The sequence below is a fragment of the Physeter macrocephalus genome, chromosome 20 (assembly GCF_002837175.3).
Source record: "Physeter macrocephalus isolate SW-GA chromosome 20, ASM283717v5, whole genome shotgun sequence".
NCBI lineage: Eukaryota > Metazoa > Chordata > Mammalia > Artiodactyla > Physeteridae > Physeter > Physeter macrocephalus.
The window spans coordinates 76,976,985-76,994,965 of NC_041233.1; the positions used below are offsets into that span (position 1 = coordinate 76,976,985).

The 17,981-nt window shown below is 60.1% G+C and overlaps 1 protein-coding gene across 11 annotated transcripts in view; it reads right to left on the bottom strand.

Moving 5' to 3' along the window:
- Nucleotides 1-17,981, bottom strand: part of EEF1AKMT2 (EEF1A lysine methyltransferase 2) — a 202,441-nt gene that overhangs the window by 61,935 nt on the left and 122,525 nt on the right. The window contains exon 4 of one of the 11 annotated variants that reach the window (XM_055081115.1): nucleotides 14,891-15,046. The exons of the other annotated variants lie outside the window; for them this stretch is intronic. Coding sequence (XP_054937090.1) covers nucleotides 15,011-15,046 — 36 coding nt within the window. The 3' untranslated portion in view covers nucleotides 14,891-15,010. Of the gene's footprint in view, nucleotides 1-14,890; nucleotides 15,047-17,981 lie in introns of those variants that run through there. 11 annotated transcript variants of the gene reach the window in all.

Consider the following 17,981-nt stretch of genomic DNA (forward strand, 5'->3'; position numbering starts at 1 on the left):
TTCAAAAAAAGAAGTCCCCCTCCCACACCATCTCCATATTAAATCATTGTAATGTTTCTCCACGAAAGTTCTTTTTGACTTTCCTTTTCTTCTATTGGCAGGAACAAGGCTTATGCATCACACAAAAGAATGGCACTTTGCAAAACTGTGCAGACAAAAAAAAAACCCCTCTACCAGGTTTCTGCATTTAATAATCACCAAATTAAATCTGAGTTTCACACGAGCACAAGACGTGAAAACATCAGGAAGGGCCAACCCGTGAACGGCAAACGGGCCACACATGTGCCAGACATCTGCCTGTGGGCAGTCGGCTGTTCGGGCCTTTTCCTGGGGCTGGTAGGCGGGCTCACAAACACAGGCAGGGGGAAATCCCTGGAAAACATCTCGCTGTTCTAGAGGTCTGCAGGGTTCCCCGCCTGCCTGGTGGAGGCTGGCCTGGGGTCCCCGCTCCGTGGGAGAACACTGCCAGGCCTTGTGGGTGACCCAAGGCGGGGCCGGGGCTGCTGTGCGCCCAAAACCCCAGCTTTCCCCAAACAAGGCCCGTCTCTCGGACTGCGCCCACCTTGCCCAAATGGGCCAGTGCCCGCCATTCAGAGCAGGTGCCCGGCCCTGCGCCAAGGCAGGGCAAGGTAGCTGCTTGTTTGTCAGAAACAGTCTGGGGAGCGGCCCCTGCGTGTCTGCGAGAGGCTGGGTGCCGAGGACGGGCGTGTGGGCCAGGTGTCTGCAGCAGTTGTGGTGCGTGTGGACACAGAGTCCCCACTTCCACCTGTCAGCGTATTTCCACACCAGGTGAACACACGAAAAGCAGAGAGTAAGCTCAAAGTGCCAGATTCAGCTGGATTTCCTTTCTGTTTGGTGCGGGGGGGAGGGGAGGATCTCTTCTCCCCTCCTGAACGATAAAATATAAATCATATAGAAAGGCAGGCAGACACTGTGGAAACACGACTGATTTATCTGCTCCAACAGGCCTCGGCATGGAAAACTTCCTAAAGCCCACAGTCCCTAGGCCCCTTACAGACTGACCCTTTCCATGGACAAAGTGCTCCCCTCCCGCCGGAAAGGACCACCAGCTGCCCTGGCCTCACTCCCACCCTCTCTGGTTTGGTTCCACCCCTTCCAAGCTCTGCACCTCCAGGCCCCCGGCCCCTGACTTCAGGGAGGACAGTGTCCGAGCAGGGCCCAGAGGCCACCTGCATAGCCGGGATCCAACCCACACCACGGGCTCCTGTGTCCACGTTGACATCAACGGCACTGGAGGAGTGGGCTTCACAGCAATGGCCACTTGGCACTGATTCCCAGCTAACCGGCCCAGGCCAGAGGGCCAGAGAGGAGAAAGAAATGCTCGTCCCCATGTCTGCTGTCTGGAACCTCGGCCATCTCCCAAGGCCAAATACTGGAAAATCCAAGTAAAACGTGCCACAATCAGGCTGAACTCCAGGCAAACCCAAGGCCAAGAGAGCCTGCACCAACCATCTTAGGATAACGCCAGCACCCCTCAACTCCTGGGAGCCAGGACCCTGGCCGGTCCCAGACAGCACCCGCGCTCGGAGCCTGAGGACGTGGCCAGACTGGGAGGGCAGGCTCGGGGAACGGGGATGGGCTGGAGGCCCCAAGCGAGGGGGCCTGTCCCCACCGACTGGACCACCCACAGGGCACCCTGGTCTGTCCAGGTCCCCTGAGAGGGATATGGCAGGGCCACTGGGAAGAGGCCCCAGAGGGCCAGTACACGATGTCTGGCTGCCCTCACTTCCACGGCATCAAGGGGGGTTCCCCTGCCAATCCACAGGGGCTCCTCATTGGCTACAAAGCTGGCCACGTCACAAGCCACAAGCCCCACTCCCTTGCTCTGTGACTTGGTCCAAGGTCAGGGTCCAAGGGCGACGGCTCCCCCAGGGAGGCACTGGGCCCACGTGGGAGGGCGAGCCCCGCTGGGACGTCAAACACAGGGTCTGGGTGCAGCTCCAGGGCCTCAGGTAAACCCTGCTCCCCTCACGGTCTCCATCTGTCCTCTGTCCTGAGACAGGGTGGTCCCCAAGGACCCTGCAGCAGCCTCAAGCAGAAGGTGGGAGGCGCCAGGCAAGCCCCAAGGGCAGTGTGGTATCCAGGACACCCCTGAGGGGGTGTGGTCACCTGGCTCCAGGCTCCAGCCTGTCACGTACTGGCTGTGTCCTAGGAAAGTCCTGGGCCCACGTACACATCGAGGGAGTTGCTGGTCCTGCATGAGCCTGGCTGTCCCCGCCCGGCCTTGCCTGCGCCCTCCCTGCCCACTCAGGCTCCCTGGACACACTAAGCTCTCCTGGGGTGCCCTCCCTCAGCCAGGATCATCACCCCCTCGATAAGTCTCTCTCCCCTCACAGCCCAGTTAAAACACCCTCCCGCCCCTACAAAGCCCTCTTGGAGCCTCCCTGCCCCACAGGCTGGCTGGCAGGGTTCTGGAGGGCTCGGCCAGGGAAGAAGTCTGCTGGCCGCACCTCTGATGCCTGGAGGAACGGGGTTGGGTGGCTGAATAAAAGTTGAAAGTGGTGATCCGTCTGGGGTGGAATCCTGCGTCTGTCACTATGTGTTCCCTCGGCCTCCTTGTGCAACCTGAGTTTCTTTCCCCATCTGTAAAATGGAGAAATAAAACTGCCCTTGTGGGGCTGTAAGGGGGCTGAAATGAGATCATAACAGGGCCCGGGCTCAGCGGCATCTCCACACCACATTACGGTGTCCGGCTGCACCAAGACGGAGGAGGGCCGGCCCTGCCCCGAGGGGCTCAGGCAGAAGCCACAGAGGGCGAGCCCTTCACCCACAGCTGTCCCAACCGGAAGCGACCCGTGAGAGCAGAAATCCCAGGCGTGCTGGGGAAAAGAGAGGCCGCACTGGCCTGTCCTGGACACCAGAGTCCTGCGGGGGCGAGGAGGGGCGGCTGGGCTCCGCCAGCGTGTCCCAGCGGGCCTGGGCAGGGCAGGTGGCCACGGACGTGCCCGCTGGCAGCGGGTGTGGCAGGACATCCCTGGGCACGTCCCACCTCTGCGGGCCCGGCCGTCCCTCCTGCAGAGCCAGGGCTGAGTGGCAGGGACACCGTGTGGGGCTCTGGTGCTTCTGAGCGCCGGAGGCCCCATCGCAGGACCGCCTCTCCCGAGGCTCGATCTCACCTGGAGGCAGCCCGGACGCTCAGTTACAGGACAGGGTGGGGGGCGCACCCCAGACTCTTGCACACCAGGCACTTTTTCTGGGATGGCCTCTCACCCGTGTAAGTCACGTCTCTCCAGCCAAATCTGTCACTGCAGCAGGGCAGGGGCCTAGCAGAGGCCCAGGATCCCTGGATGGAGTCCCAGCTCTGTCCAGAGCCCCAGGGGTGACCTGAGGTCTCATCCCTCTTGGAGCCCGGTTCCTCCAAGCTGCAGTGAGGGACTACAGGGGACAACCATGGGAGCCAGGGAGGCTGCAAAGACCTGGGAGCTCGCGTGGTGCTTGCGAACTTCTCTGGATGCTTGTGGCCACCAGCCCAAGACGCCCCAGTCTCCGCTGCCCTGACAGGGAAACCCTGTCAGGGAACCCCTAGTGCAGGGGCTCTTGGGCTGAGGGGTAGGGGAGCAGGCCCAGCATTCTCCACCAGGACCAGGCCAAGCCCACCCCAAGCAGGAGATCCAGATTCCAGGCCAGGAGCAGGCACCCAGGAGACTTTTTTTAAAAAAATATTTATTTATTCGTCTTTACCTGGTCTTAGTTGCGGCATGCTGGATCTAGTTCCCGGACCGGGGATCGAACCCAGGCCCCCTGTATTGGGAGCGCGGAGTCTTAGCCACTGGACCACCAGGGAAGTCCCCGGGAGACATTTTCACAAGGCGCACTGGAGATGCCAAAGAGGCTGTCCTGAGCGGCACAGGTGTGGCCTAGAGCATCACGCCCTGTGCCACCAGACAGACACAGGAGCGGAGCGTGTGCTGCTCTGGGTGAGTCTGCATAAGCCATTTCCACTTAGAGGCGTGATGGAACCACGATGCCTACGTCGTGGAAGACCCAGCTCAGGGCCTCAGTGTGCTGACAGGACGCACTTCCCACTTGGAGGCCTGACCGCAGGCTCCGGAAGGGCTGGCCAGGGTGGGTCCCTGTTTCTTTGACTTTCCCAGGGACACACCTCAACATAACTGAATTTCCTGACAGGCTTATTTTTTTCCTTTTCTATTTTTTCCCTTTTGTTTGTTACTGTTTAAGAGCTTGACAGGACATGCAAATGTAGCACTGGCATCTCGAGGCATCTAGAAGCCCTCACAGTCACCTGCCAAGTGAATACACCTGAGGTGGATGCCCGGGGCCAAGCTGGGTGACCCTCTCGCTCCATTATCTCGTCATCTAATCCTGAGAGGCGGGCTCTGCAAGCACCTCTGCGTACAGGCAGAGAGACCCAGGTAACTGGGCAAAGTCCCACGGGGCCGGCGGTGGGCCAGGCTCAACCCCGGCTCTGGCTGTGCCCTTACCCGTCACTCTGCACCTCGTGGCTGCCAGAAACGCCTGAATCCGGGGTGGAAACCCAACCTAAGTTCTACCCCCACAAGTACCCCCGGCAAGGCTTGCCTACTACTTGGTGAAAATTCCCAACTACAAAAGCCAAAGGCCCTTATGACAGCAAGGGCTCCGAGATGGCCCCGAGGAATGTGCAGGGCCCGGAGAAGCCCTAAATCATTCTTCCATCCAGACATTTCTTCACATAAAGAGAAAACCGACCCACAAGGTTGCGCTGCCGTAAATTCCACCTGTCATCCCCTGGAATCCTGCCTTGTTCCAGGAACGAAGTCAAGGCATTTCTGGGGGTTCGTTCTCACGTCCCAGCAGCCGTGGAGCCTCTGACGGTAGCAGAACTAACGTCTACTAAGCATGTTCCCTGAGCTTCCCGGGGTTATCCCACTGAACCCACACGACACCCCCTGAATGGGGACGGGGGCACTCCCGTCACTGGAGGCTCAGGAGCTTGCCAAGGCCACACAGGGAGTAAGCGGGGAGGATCTGAACCCCGGCAGTCTGACCCTGAGACCAAGGGCCCGAGTGCCGGAAGGAGAGACAGCGGGAAAGGACGCGGCCCCCCTGGTGCACACGCCAGCAAGGCATTAGCCCCGCCAGGGGCCAGGGGGAGGGTGTGCCCAGCCTGGCCCCACACGGGCCAGGCCCTCAGCCAGATGGGAGAAAGGGGCAAAGGCCGCAAGTGCGTAACTGCTCCCTGGAGTCGCCCCAGGTGATGACGTGTCAGGGGAAACGCTCAAAGCGCCAAGGAGGAGGCAGACCCACAAGAGAAACCAGCCAGGGCCCAGTGACAGCGCCTGGGTGCACACAGAACCTGGCGTCTTCCCAAGGCTCCCAGCTCGGCCCTTGCTCCCTTCCTCCCCTTAAATGTAAATTAGTTCACGTGTGTGTGCACACACACCGCACACACAGACACACACAGCTCCGCCATCTTGCAATCCCTTCAAGATGCTGCAGTTCCGACAATGACCAACGATCGCGTGGTCAATCTGACTCCGACTCCTTCGTGGCCGTCCTCGTCCAGACAGGTGAGGCGAGCTGTGATGGAGCCGAGATGGCAAATGAGGGGCCCACTGCCAGGAGACCAGCTTCCGGGCCTGGGCCCCAGCCTCTAGCTTCAGACCATCATTGGCTGAGCCCAAGCCAGGGAATGAGCCTACTTCTCTCTTGTCAAAGTGTCTGATGATTTGGAAAACGCATAGAACCCACGAGGAAGTCCCTCACTTTCCATCTGCAAGTGGCTACCACAAAAAGGAGCCGCCAGACTCTGTGTGTCATCAGCTGAAGCCCGGGTTCACGCAGAAAGGGGAGCCTCGGGAGAGAAGGTTCTAAAATCCCCATGGGAGCCACCACCAGGCCCTTAGGAGAAAAGCAGCCCCGGAGCCGGCCCACCCCCGGCAGGCTGGGTCCCTGCCCCTCGGACCACAGGAAGAGGGACCCGTCTCCACCCTTTGTCTACCAAGCAGATAGGCGGGTCTTATTATGAAAAAGAGAGCTGATAACATATTTCCCTGACCTGGGTGCCTACAATGTGCAGGTTCCTCCAGAACCCCTAGGAGGCAAGTGTCAGGGCTCCTACTGTACAGATGAGGAAACTGAGACCCGCGGAGCCTGCCAAGGTCACCAAGTGAGAGTGGGAACCTCAGGCCACGCTCTGCACAAAATGGCACAGGCACACAGGCATGCACACGTGTGTGCAACGTGCTCATGTGCACACACACACTGCCCTGCAAACCTGGAGGGAAGGGCTTCCCTGGTGGCGCAGTGGTTGAGAGTCCGCCTGCCGATGCAGGGGACGTGGGTTCGTGCCCCGGTCCGGGAAGATCCCACATGCCGCGGAGCGGCTGGGCCCGTGAGTCATGGCCGCTGAGCCCGCGAGCCATGGCCGCTGAGCCCGCGCGTCCGGAGGCTGCGCTCCGCAACGGGAGAGGCCCCCACAGTGAGAGGCCCGCGTACCGCAAAAAAAAACAAAAAAAACAAAAAAACCCCCCAAACCTGGAGGGAAAATGAGCCGTGGAGGTCCTCCTGGCGGGTCACTGCAACCGCAGCCAGGGGTTGCTCCGAGTGGGCTCAGGGCAGAGAGCAGTCATTCTTCTCTCCGCCTCGAGGACACTGACCCTGCCTGGGCTTGTGAGCAATCGGCCGCGCAAGCAGGTCAGGGGATCTTAACGAAGCTGGGACTCCAGATGAGAGGCGATGAAAGCCGGAGCCACACTTGTGGACAAATCCACAGTGACGGGTCCCCCTCTCGTGCCAATGCCTCTCCTGGCTGTTGTGGCCAAAGCAGGCCAGCTTCAAGGCAGGGCGGGGCGGGGGGAGGGTGGTGGACGGGCAGAGTGATTCTGCCGCGACAGAAGGGCTGCCTGGCAGAGCCCAGACAGCCCCAGATGCCACCTTCTCAAGCCTGGCACGTCCTCTCTGCAGGAGAACCGGCCTGGGGTGGTGGCTCCACCCTGGCAGCCCAGCAGGTTTGCGGGCGTCCCCCGCAGCGCGACAGCAGTCAGGCTGACGCCCTGTGGTCGCAAAGTCCCCAGAGGGAACGAGGGCCCTGAAGCCCTGTGGGTCAGCAGCACCCCAAACACACCCAGCCACACACACACACGCTCACAGAAACCTGGGAGGAGGGCGGCCTTCTCTCTCTTCTGCACTTAAAATGGGTTCTCACCGCAAAACTAAGTAGGAGCTAAGAATTTTCCCCCAAATTGCTCCGGCAGGATTGGAGAATCCAGAACAAAACTCCCTTAAAGTGCAGCACAAAGCTCTCCGGCAGTCGGCTGAACTGCTTTTCTACTTTCCGTTTTCCCGCGCGCCGTCTCCCTCTTTCATCTCCGCCATTGTCCCCTCTAAGTGAGACCTCATGGTGTTTTCATGAAAGCAAGAAAAATTGACATTCCTGAAGTTATTGTGAGACCTGTCGAGGCAGAATCGCTCACATATGCCTTTTTTCTCACTGTTAGCTTGAGATGATCTTAGAGAAAGAGAGAGAGAGAGAGAGACACACACACACACACACAACACAAACAAAAAAGTCCGTTCCTCGATTGGCCAATGAGAAAGAAAGCCGCACTCTGTCTCTCGAGGGTCTGAGACATCAGTGGTCGGAGCGCTCAGGTTAACGGAGACGCACAGAAGAACTAAGCACCCCACGCGCCCGGCTAAAAACAAGAGAGCAACTTCCAACCGACTGGGGGAGAAAATTAATTGCAGCTTTAGAAATACCCTTTCTCTCCCTGCTAGGACCTCGGGGCCATGGCTCGGCCACGGGAGGCCCAGCCGCTTTGCAGGGCTCCCGGAGGTTATCGCTATTCACCACTCGCAGGTGGCTGATCAATTTCCCAGGGTTTATCAGCGTGGCGATGGTGCCGTGCTCTTTCAGCGAGGGCTGCGGGAACCCATACAGGGCCACTTAAGTCAGTCTGAAGCTGTGAAAGGCTCCATCACTTGAAGCCCGGGCCTGGCCGCCCAAACAGAGCCCCGGGAGGGCTGGCGGGCGGGCGCAGGGCCGGGAGGATGGTGCCAATTAAAAACCCAAGCCGATGGGCCTTTCTCTTCCTCGTTTTCATTCCTACAGCTACATTGTGTCCACTGGCAGCAGATTCCAAAAGCAAGGCAGCGGCATTCACCTCCCAGGGCTTTAGAGCTGCCATTCCCAAACTAGGCTAATTAAAAGCACAGTCCCTCCCAGGCTGCTCCTGGGGAGGAGTGAAGACGGAGGCCTCGGAAGACAAGGCCTGACTGTGAATGCTGGACTCTTCCGGGGGCAGCTAGCGGTCTGGGAGGATGGGTCCCCTTCAGACCGTTACCCCATCCTCAGAGGCAGAGGGCCTCTGGAAGGAAAGGGCCCACTCCGGCATCAGTCCCCAGAAGAGCCTGCCCCTGGGGTCTCTGGAACATTCCAGCCTTCCCTGCGTGTGCCAGAGGCCGCCAAACCTGCTCAGGAAGACAGGGCAAACCTGGTGTGGGTGGGACTGGGCCGGTCTGCAGCTTTCGCAGCCCTGCTACAGGGCTGACATGCCTCTGGGATAAATTCACCATCCCACGCCTGCTCCCAGGATGCCCAGCGGATAGCAAGCTGGCCAGCCAGGGGTCACTGACTATGGAGACAGTCGTAGTCTGGGGAAGACGGGGCCCAGGCCTCGCCACTTTCTAGCTGTTTATCCAAGGCTCAGCCACTCTGCTCCTCTGGGCCTGTTTCAACTGGAAAGTGGTGACAATGAAAGTGACCCTACAGAGTTGCTGGGCTAGCACAGTGCGTGGCATACACGCAGCCTCACCCAGGACAGCCAGCACTGTGACCACTAACACAGCACCGCCAAGTGGCCGCCACCCCTCAGAAGCTCCGCCAGCAAACCAAGGAGCTTTGGCTCCACAGGGGCAAGTCAGAACCCCCAGAAATGGGACAGAGGGTCCTCCGTGCCCGCCCCCCCCCCCCACCTCCAGTGCCCTTTAGAATTCCAGGACAGCTCCTAGCCCAGTAGTGGATGAAGATGTGGGTGGCAACTCTGTTCTTTCAACAAAGTGCGCGTTAATTCCAGCTGACCTACACGGCATTCAGCAGCCCTTCTCCAAATTACCCGGGTATCTGAGCTACTGAACGAGGTCCTCCCCCAAGAACGTCTCAGAAAGGCACCGCTCAAAGGTTGCTGCCGCAGAGGGAGGCCGGAGGCGACCTCCCTGGGCTGCTCAGAGAAGCTGCGGATGCCGGTTTCCCAGATGGCGGTGGGAGGGGGCACCTGGAGAGCTCCGAGAGGCCCAAGAATTTGACCTGAGAGGGCAGGCGGCTGTGATGGGAAAGGTGGGGGCACGCAGAGGAAGGCTGCCCGGGCCGACCTTTCCAGCCAGAGCCTCCCCTGGTCGGGAGGCCGGGAGACAGAAGGGATGGTGTGTGCGGCCCCTCTGCCGTGGGCCCCGACACAGCCCGGAGCATCTGCCCGAGTGGGGTGAAGGTGGCCCCCGCTGTACCCGGAACCCGTGGGGCCTGCCCCTCACATTCTTCCTCGAATGAGAGGAAAAGGAGCCGCGGGGGTGGGAGAAGAGGCCAGCCCTGCGAGGCAAGGACCCCAGCAGTGGTCCCCTGCCTCAGGGGAGGCAGCAGAACAAGGGCCAGGCTTGGGTCTCACCAGGGGAGCCCCAGGGCGCGCTGTGGCCCTGCAAGGAGCTGGGCCGAGCCCTCCGTGCAGAAAGAGACGGCCAGCCCAGGGCTACCTGGACGCCTCCACGCAAGCGGCTCTGTGGCCTCACCTCTCCAGCGCTCAAGGGAATATCTGGGACTCCGGTCCAGCTTCATTCTTCTCTTTCAAGTTTAAAAAAAACTGAACACTGAGAATTATAATAAAAATAACACTAATTCCAAGCCAGTGCCTCCTCAGGCCCTGCTGAGAGATGCAGTCTTAGCCCCTGAAGCAGGCTCTGAGGCCAGGGGTGGCCCTGGTGTGGCAGTGTGCTCTCCAGCCCCGCTCCCAGGAGGGGCAGAGGACGGGGCCAGCTCTGAGGGCAGACAGGTGATGGTAAATCAAGCCGGGCTCGTGCCAGGCAGTTGCTAAGATCTTCCCGAGAACCCTGAAATCCTGATTAATGGGGGAGATGGCTCTGGGCTTTGGCAGGGGACTCAGGCGCCTTTTCTGATGAAAAGCAGTGGTGCACACTGCTGGCGGCTGTCTGGCAAAATGCCTGTTTGCCTGGCCTCCCTGGAGGGGTTCGGGGGAGACCCTGGCACTGCCCGGGAGCCAGCAGGAGCAGTGGGCCAAGAAGCCATCAGACAGTGTCACCATCCTTCGTAGCTCCCGGGGTCTCTCCCCGGGGATGGGGAGAACAAAACTAACAAACCCGTCTCAGGGGCGCAGGCCCCGCGCCGCCTGTGTCTTCAGGTAACAGAATGTCCCGCCGCCCAGCCCTACTACCCAGCCTGCATGGCACTTGAGCCGAGCGGGCACTGAGAAGGCACCTCTCCTTTGCCACTGCCCAGTTCCGAAGAATAAGATTTCCTGTCTGAGGCCAGACATGTAACTGGGCCCCGGGGGCTGCAGCCACCAGGGAGGTCAAGAACTTTCTTTCATTCCAGTCAGTAGCCTCACCGATACAGTGTCGCCTCTAGGTGACTGCCATAACCTAGGGGACGGGGAACTTTGGGCACCTGTGGGTAGAGGCAGGGATTCTCCAGGGCAGGGCAGCTCCTCTCCCTCCAACGAACAATGATCAAGTCCCAGATGGAATGCAGCCGAAGCTGAGAAACTGCCCTAGTCTCAACAGCACAGCGTTTCTCCCTGTTCTGGAAGCTCGGTTTTCCTTCTCTTAGGCATTTGCTCGGTGCCTTAAAGAGTGTTCCCACTGCGGCTTCACTGCTGACAACGGCCCTGCAACAGGCTCAAACATCTTCCCCAGGTCTTCAGTGCCTGACGGGACAGGGGAGGAAAAACACGCAACTCTCCAGCCAAGCGGAGAAGGAATCCTAGAACCAACGGAACCTTTCTGCCTGGCTACCCCAGACTGGGGCTCTCCCACCGTCATGCCACCAACTCCACGTCCTTCCTCGCTTCTTTTGCTCCCAGCCCTGGGCCTTTGGGACCTTAGGCCAAGGGCTGAAGGCATAAGGTTGGGTTCGCCATGGACGCAGGGGTTTACGGTGACTCAACATCCCTGCCCTCCAGCCCGGGTGGCGAGGGTCAGTCACTCTCTATGGCTCTTTTCCCCCAAGTCTCCTCCTGCTGCAGGGAGACCAGTCTGCGCCCACCCCCCTCACGTGAACTCCGACTCCCCTGCTTCCTGAGTCGTCAGCCTGCAATACTGGGGTGACTCATACGCTTACAGAAGGCTGAAGCAGGCACGGTGGACGCCCAGGGGCTTGGGGGGGATCTGCGGGCGTCTTTTCCCCACTGCAGGAGGAGGGCCTGTGACAAGCAAAGAGCCGAAGCGCGAAGGCACAGACGCCGTTCGCTCTGGATCTAAGGGGAGGCCCGATCCACGGGACGCAAGGTGCCCAGGCGCCCTTGGGATCAGCCCCAGGGGCCGTGACAGGGTGACGCGGCCCATCTGGCAGGCACCGGGCCCCGCCTGGGGGCCCAGAGCAGGAGGAGACCAGCCCGGCCTCTGAGGAGTCCAGTCGGGAAGGGCTGCTGAAGGGGGCGCGGGGCCAGGTGTCGGGCCAGCGTTTGCTGAGCACTTGGCTGGGATACCATCTCATTTAATGTACGCTTCCCTGGGAGACTCGACTTCGCTATTAGAAATGGGGAATCTGAGCCCCAGGGATGGGAATGGATGGCTGGCAGAAAGCCACTTGCGGGTCCTCCCTCCCAGCAGCTGCCCAGGCCCCCAGGCCTTGGCCGTTTCTCCTGCCCCCAGCCCCGCACCGCGACAATCCAGGGCTTCAGGGCCTCAACTGGGTGCTGATTTGTCCGTCTTGAGGCCCCAGATTCACGGGGTGCCCTTCGGATGGACGGGCGAGAGAAGGAAGGGAAGGCAGCCTGCTGAAGGCCCACCAGGTGCTGGGTCCTGACTCCCGAGCCGGCTGTGAGAGGACGAGCGTGTGTCCCCACACACCGTCGTGGACCGAGGGTACGTGCCCAGTGTCCCAGCTGGGGTGTGGCAGAGCCCCGGCACCTGGCTGCAAGCGCCGAGGGCAGACCCGGGACGAGCCAAAAATGATCTCCGGCCTCCCGAGGGACGCAGAGCAAGAGCTTTTGGACTCTGATGGGACTGTACTGGGGTCAGGGTTCCCTGCAGCACCCAGACTGCCAGGGAGGCCAACACGGAGCGCATTGGTAGCTGCACTCAGCTACTTGCCAGCAGGGCATCAGGGAGGGGCGAGGGATGGAGAGGAAGTGGATGTGGGTGAGAGGGCATCAACAGGAAATGCACGGGACGTGCCTCTGAGCCGGCTGCCACCCCCCGGACTCCTGCCTTGTCGGTTTTCCCTCAGATGCCGAAATCCACTTGCCTCTGCAGGGCAAAATGGCACACTCCTCCTCCTTGAGAAGGCCCTCTCTCTGGGATCGCCGGGGGCATCGAAGCTTCTGGAAAGCAAAGATACTGAAGGCTCTGGAAACGTTTGCAGGAAACCCCCAGGTGTGAGAGGGACGGATGGGCATGGCTGCCCACAGACCAGCGTGCCCAGCACCCATGAGCCCACAGCCTCCATGGAGAGGAAAGCCTGGGGGAGTGGGTACCAGGGGGAGAGTGGATGAGCATCAGCCTGCTGGGTCCTGGCTGGGCTCTACACCACCTGCTGCAGAGTCATCGACCATCTCCGTCCCCCCTCAGCACCTCCATCTCCCCATCTGTGAAATGGCAACAATGGTCTCTGGCCAGCTCACCTGGCAGCATGACCGCGAGACCTCAAGGATAATTGTCATGAGGCTTCGGAAAAGAGAACCCACTGAAACAGCAGCGGCAGAGCCCTCGACTGCACGCCAACCAGCAGCGAGCCCTGAAGTGCTCTTCTCACCCTCACTTTGCAGATGAGCAAGCAGGCATAGAGAGGCTCAGTAAGTTGCCCGAGGTCCCAGAGCTGAAAGTCGCACCACCAGAACTTGGGTGCCCGCCCTGCCTGCTCAGGGCTCCTCTTGCCGCTAAGAGGCCTGGCCGGGATTAGCAATCGTGGGAAGCTGCCCTGGGAAGAGAGAGCAGCGTCCCAGCCCTTGAGGAATGTGCAGCGTCACCGGAGGCCAGTGGAAAGTGCCTGCCGCAAGAGAGGCACTTGGAGGCGCAGGGTGTGGGCCATGGCGGCAGAAGGAAACCAGTGGGAGAGGAGAGCCCCGTCCTGCCAACTTGCAGGAACAGCTGCAGGCCTGCCGGGGAAGGCGCCAAGTGGGGAAGGGCAGGCGACAGAGTGATAGAGGGCCAGGGGCTAGTCGCCGCCCTGTCGCCAACTGACTCACAGTGTGACCCTGGGCAAAGGGCCTCGCCTCTCTGGGCCTCAGTTTCCCCAGACGCGCAATGACAGGATTAGATGACGGTCCCTTCAAGCTCTGAGAATTATGGGTGCCAGCTAACACCTTCTGCATCTCTTCATCCTCAAAACTGGGAGCAAGGAAACCAGCCCTGATTACTGGAAGTTCTCATGTTGTCGTCCTAGAGGAAAACACCGTGGTCTCAGGTGACACCAGCACGCCGACCTCGGCAGAGGCCCCCGCGTTGTTCTTGGACTGGCCTGGCACCCTCTGACCACCCACCTGACCAACCAAGATAGGGGGACGGGTGGAGAGGGCGCTGCCCGGCCCGCTGGCCCAGGCATCAAAGGCAGCGGGTGGGAAGCAGGACGCGCAGTCCCGGCAGCCCCGCCTCCACGTGAGTCAGCAGCTCTCTCCCAACATACTTCTCCTCCACAGCACACCACAGGGCACTGCCGAACCCCCAACAAGTGCACAGACGTGGACAATGCCAGTTCTAAACAGACTTCCACAGTTTAAGCCTGGGTCCGTGTTCGCACAACTGTGTGCAGGACGCCTGCTGTGAGCGGCGCCCAACTGGAAGACGGCAGGATTCAGGACCAGAGGGCTGCCCCCCAACACCCCCAAACGGGGCCTGACAGCATCGTGCTCTCCCCGGCACGTGCTGCGAAGTGTGCACTTCATTCCTCCCATTCCTTCAGGCTCCAAAAGCAACGAACACTTACTGGATGTATATTCGTCCCCCAAACGATGCTCTGTATCTCCAGCCCTCACGCTGCCTCCACGAGGCAGGTGCTGTTAGCCCCATTTTTCAGGAAAAACAAACCAAAACCAAAACAAATCCCAAAAAACCCCTGAGGCCCAAGATCGTGCAGCTAGTGAACGACAAGAGGTGGGGATGACCCCCAGGCCTCGCCCTGGGCTGGCTCCCTCTCCGCTGTGCGCTCGGATCTCTAGTCACCTACTGAGGTATTTATAGCGTTAAGAGCTGAAGTCATAACAAGGTGATTAGGTGACACGCACAGATGACATAATTATCTACCAGACGACTTTTCTCCCTAATGGAGCCAGGATATTTTATTCTTAGTAATATAATTAAGTATAGGATAATTTTAAGATACTGTAGGCTCTGCCTTGCTCCCAGAGTAAGTGCTAAGAAGACAGCAACTAAGAAGACCTCTCCCTATAAGGAAGAACTTTCTACCAGCTGGAAGAGGCCAAAGGTGAAAGAGCCTTCTTGAAGAGGCAGAAGCCCAGGTCACACTGCAGTACACAAGAGATGATAGGTGTGTTCCACTAAGATTCCGAGAGCTAGGCACGAGACGATCTTCTAAGTGTTCTCACTGGACTCTGCATGCTAGATGATGTTGAAGGTGATGGTGGTGATGATGGTGATGTTGAAGGTGATGGTGGTGAAGATGAAGGTGATGTTGAAGGTGATGGTGGTGATGATGAAGGTGATGTTGAAGGTGATGGTGGTGATGATGAAGGTGATGATGACATTAGTGGTGATGACGACACAGTAACAACGACGGTGGTGATACTGACGACAGTAGCTACCATTTGCTGAGCGTCCACGGTGCGGCCGGATGTGCTACAGATGCTCTACGCCCTTTGGCCCTCTACACGCCCTCTGGTGTGTGGTCTTCACACCAACCCTGTGAAGTAAGTTATCAACCCCGTTTTTGCCGAATGAAGAACCTGCGGCTCAGACTGGTGACCTGGCTAGAGAGTGGTGAGGCCAAGACTCAAACACTAGTCCACTGAATTCCCAAGGCATTGCTCTTTCTCTACCTCATGCCTCCCCAAGGGACCTATTCCAGATAAGAAACCATTTCTTCTACTGATAACCAGTTTCCAGCCTCTATCTCCCCAGTATAAATGTCCCCAATCCCCCAATCAAGCTAACCTCCTTTAGCCGTTGGTGTTTGTTTTAAGAGGGGGAGGCTTGTCTGAAAGGAAAAGGCTCATCCTACAGTGGTCCTCGTGGGCTCCAGACTCCGAGCCCTCTCCTGCCCTCAGCACTGAGCGCCGAGGAAGGACGGAGAGTGGGGACTGCCGGGGGCTGGGAGGGCGCTGAGGGGCGCTGCTGGGCTGCGTGCACCTCCCTTCCCCGAGGGCTCCCCAACCTCCCTTCAGAGGCCGCTTCCCGCCCAAACCGCCCCAAAGCCAAAGCCGCAGCAGCGAAGGAGGCCGTGAGGCAGGGCGGCGGAGAGGCCAGGGCCAGGCACGTAGGCCAAGCAAAGGCTCTGTCCTGCCCAGCCAGCTTCTGCTGCCGCGCCACAGGGAGAGGAGACAAGCTCGCCCCTCAGCCCACGCCCGGAGCTTCTGATGGCCTCGGTCAGCCTGAAACCAGGAGTCAAGGCCCAAGCGGCCGGCTCAGAGCCCCGAGCGCCATCTCCCTCGGGCACTGAAGGGCAGGAGGCTGGAGGGCAGAGCTGCCAGAGGGCGCTGCCTGGAGTCCTGCTGGGTCTGCTGCAGCCTCCACGCTGCACGGGACAGGCGGGGGGGAGCTGGGGAGGGTGGCCGAGGGGAGAAGTACAAGACCACGGCTGCGGCCCAGGCATGCTCCTGCCCCACAGGTACCTCGACAGAAGTCCAGGTGCTGAACAAAAGCACAGGCCCCCAAACAGGCCCCGGGGCCCAGAATGAGCGTCCCACTCTCCCGCTGCCTCCTCTACCGGCCTTCCAGCCCGGCAGCTCCCTGGCTTCTTCCTCTGGGCAGTGCGGTGCAGTCGGCTAGCTGACTTCCTGCCCTGGGCCATGACCGCTCTGGAGAAGCGAGGCCACAGAGCCAGCTGGTGAGCCCCGCCGTGGACACGTGGCTCCGGCCCCTGGTCAGCAGACCCCGCGACCCAGCTCCTCCAACACCGACCCACAGTCCCTCGTGCGGCCCCTGCCGACTGAGCCCAGAATGTTCATGCCGGCCCCAGCATCAGGATGACCTAAGCCTGGGGGCCATTCTCAACCCAGGGAGCCTTCACTCACTGGCTCCTTCATTCACCCCCATCCGTGAAGCCCCACTGTGTGCCGGGTGCTGTCCTGAGCTCCAGGGGCTCAGGGACCAGCAAGACAGGTCCTTGCCCCTCCAGGATCCCCCTCCCAAAGGACGTGGCTGGGAATTGCAAACCCAGCACAATTCAGACTCATCAAAATACGGTTAAGAATGAGAACTTTTTCCAAGGTTGGAACAGTTTCCCCAGTCTCTTCATTTCCAGGCCTCTTTTCCACTTAGGTTCTGAGGCTTACCCAAGTTTGTCCCTGCAGAGGGGAAAAGCATCCCTTTCCCAAATGTATCTACTCAGTAGGTCTGAGCCATAAGAGTGCTTAGAGGGTTCATCACTCACACAGCACATCCGCATCCAGCCCCGGGGGCCCTGGGCGGCACGAGGGCGCGCCCCGTGCATGCTGCTGCCTCGTGGCAGAGCCTGGGGCCACGGTCTCTCTGCCGTGGGCTCTGGAGAGTTCTCAGAAGGCGCCTGGTCCAAAGCCACCCTCAAATCTGGTCCCAGCCTGCCAGCCCTGGTGACAAGCTGCTGGGTGACTGCGGCACAGCCGCTTCCCTCCCCGGGGCCTCAGCGGCTTCGCCTGCAGTCAAGGGATTGAAGGCGGCGAGCGAGGTTTGGTGTCTCCGGGTGCCGACACGCCAGGGTTAACACCAGGAGTCTAGTGCTAGTGGGAAAGAGGGGTGTGTGTTCCCAGGGCCACGGGGAAGCACGGTGGCGCAGGGCTGGAGCGGCTGATTCCCAGCTCCGGGCCCCGAGTCCTTCAGTGTGGGGAGTAGCAGGAGTCCCGGAGGAAGGTTCTGGAAGGACGCATGCTCTTTCCAGCTGAGACTCTCAGGGGAGTCCCCAGGACACAGGCCCTGCCCGTCTCCCCCCAGCCCACGGCTGCACACAGGCTCGGATGCCCTACGTGGGCATGGGCTCCACCAACCAAATACTTCAAGGGTCTGCAGAAAGAAGGGCTCATCCTCCCTGGGACGCCCGGTGCCCTGGCCACGAGCAGACTCTGACGACGGCCCTAAGAGGGAAGAGCCACGTCCCCGTGAGGCCAGGACAGCACTTTCCAATCAGGTCCCCCCGGGGCCCTGCGGAGAACTCGGCTAAAACTCAGGCAGCCTTGGGGCTGCCTGTCTGCACCTCAAGTAACCCAAACACTGTCCTGCTTCGCTCCTCGAAACTACCTAGGTCGCTGATTTCTATGCCCCACTATGGGGAGTGGAGCCCCCTTCTAGCTCACACAGGCTCTGATGAGTTTCTCTGAGGAAGCCCCACGCTCAAGGCCAGGAAGTGACGTCTCCTAGATTTCGGGAAGAGCTGTACCTGCGGCCGGGGCGGCTGGCTTCCTCTGCACCAGGAAGGTTGGGTACGGCAAGAAGGGCCCTGCTTGGGGCCCCTGATGCCCACTAAACAGGGGTATCTACGGAGCCAAAAGCAGATGGGCGCTGCCAGGGGCCCCGGCAGCCAGGCCTCCCTCTCCGCCCTCTACTTTCAAGCGGTTCTGCCAACAGCCAAGGAGGGATGGGCTGTTGGTCCGTCGCTAGGGTCCCAGTGGGGCGGCGGCATCAGGCTAGGAGCCAGGCAGACCTGG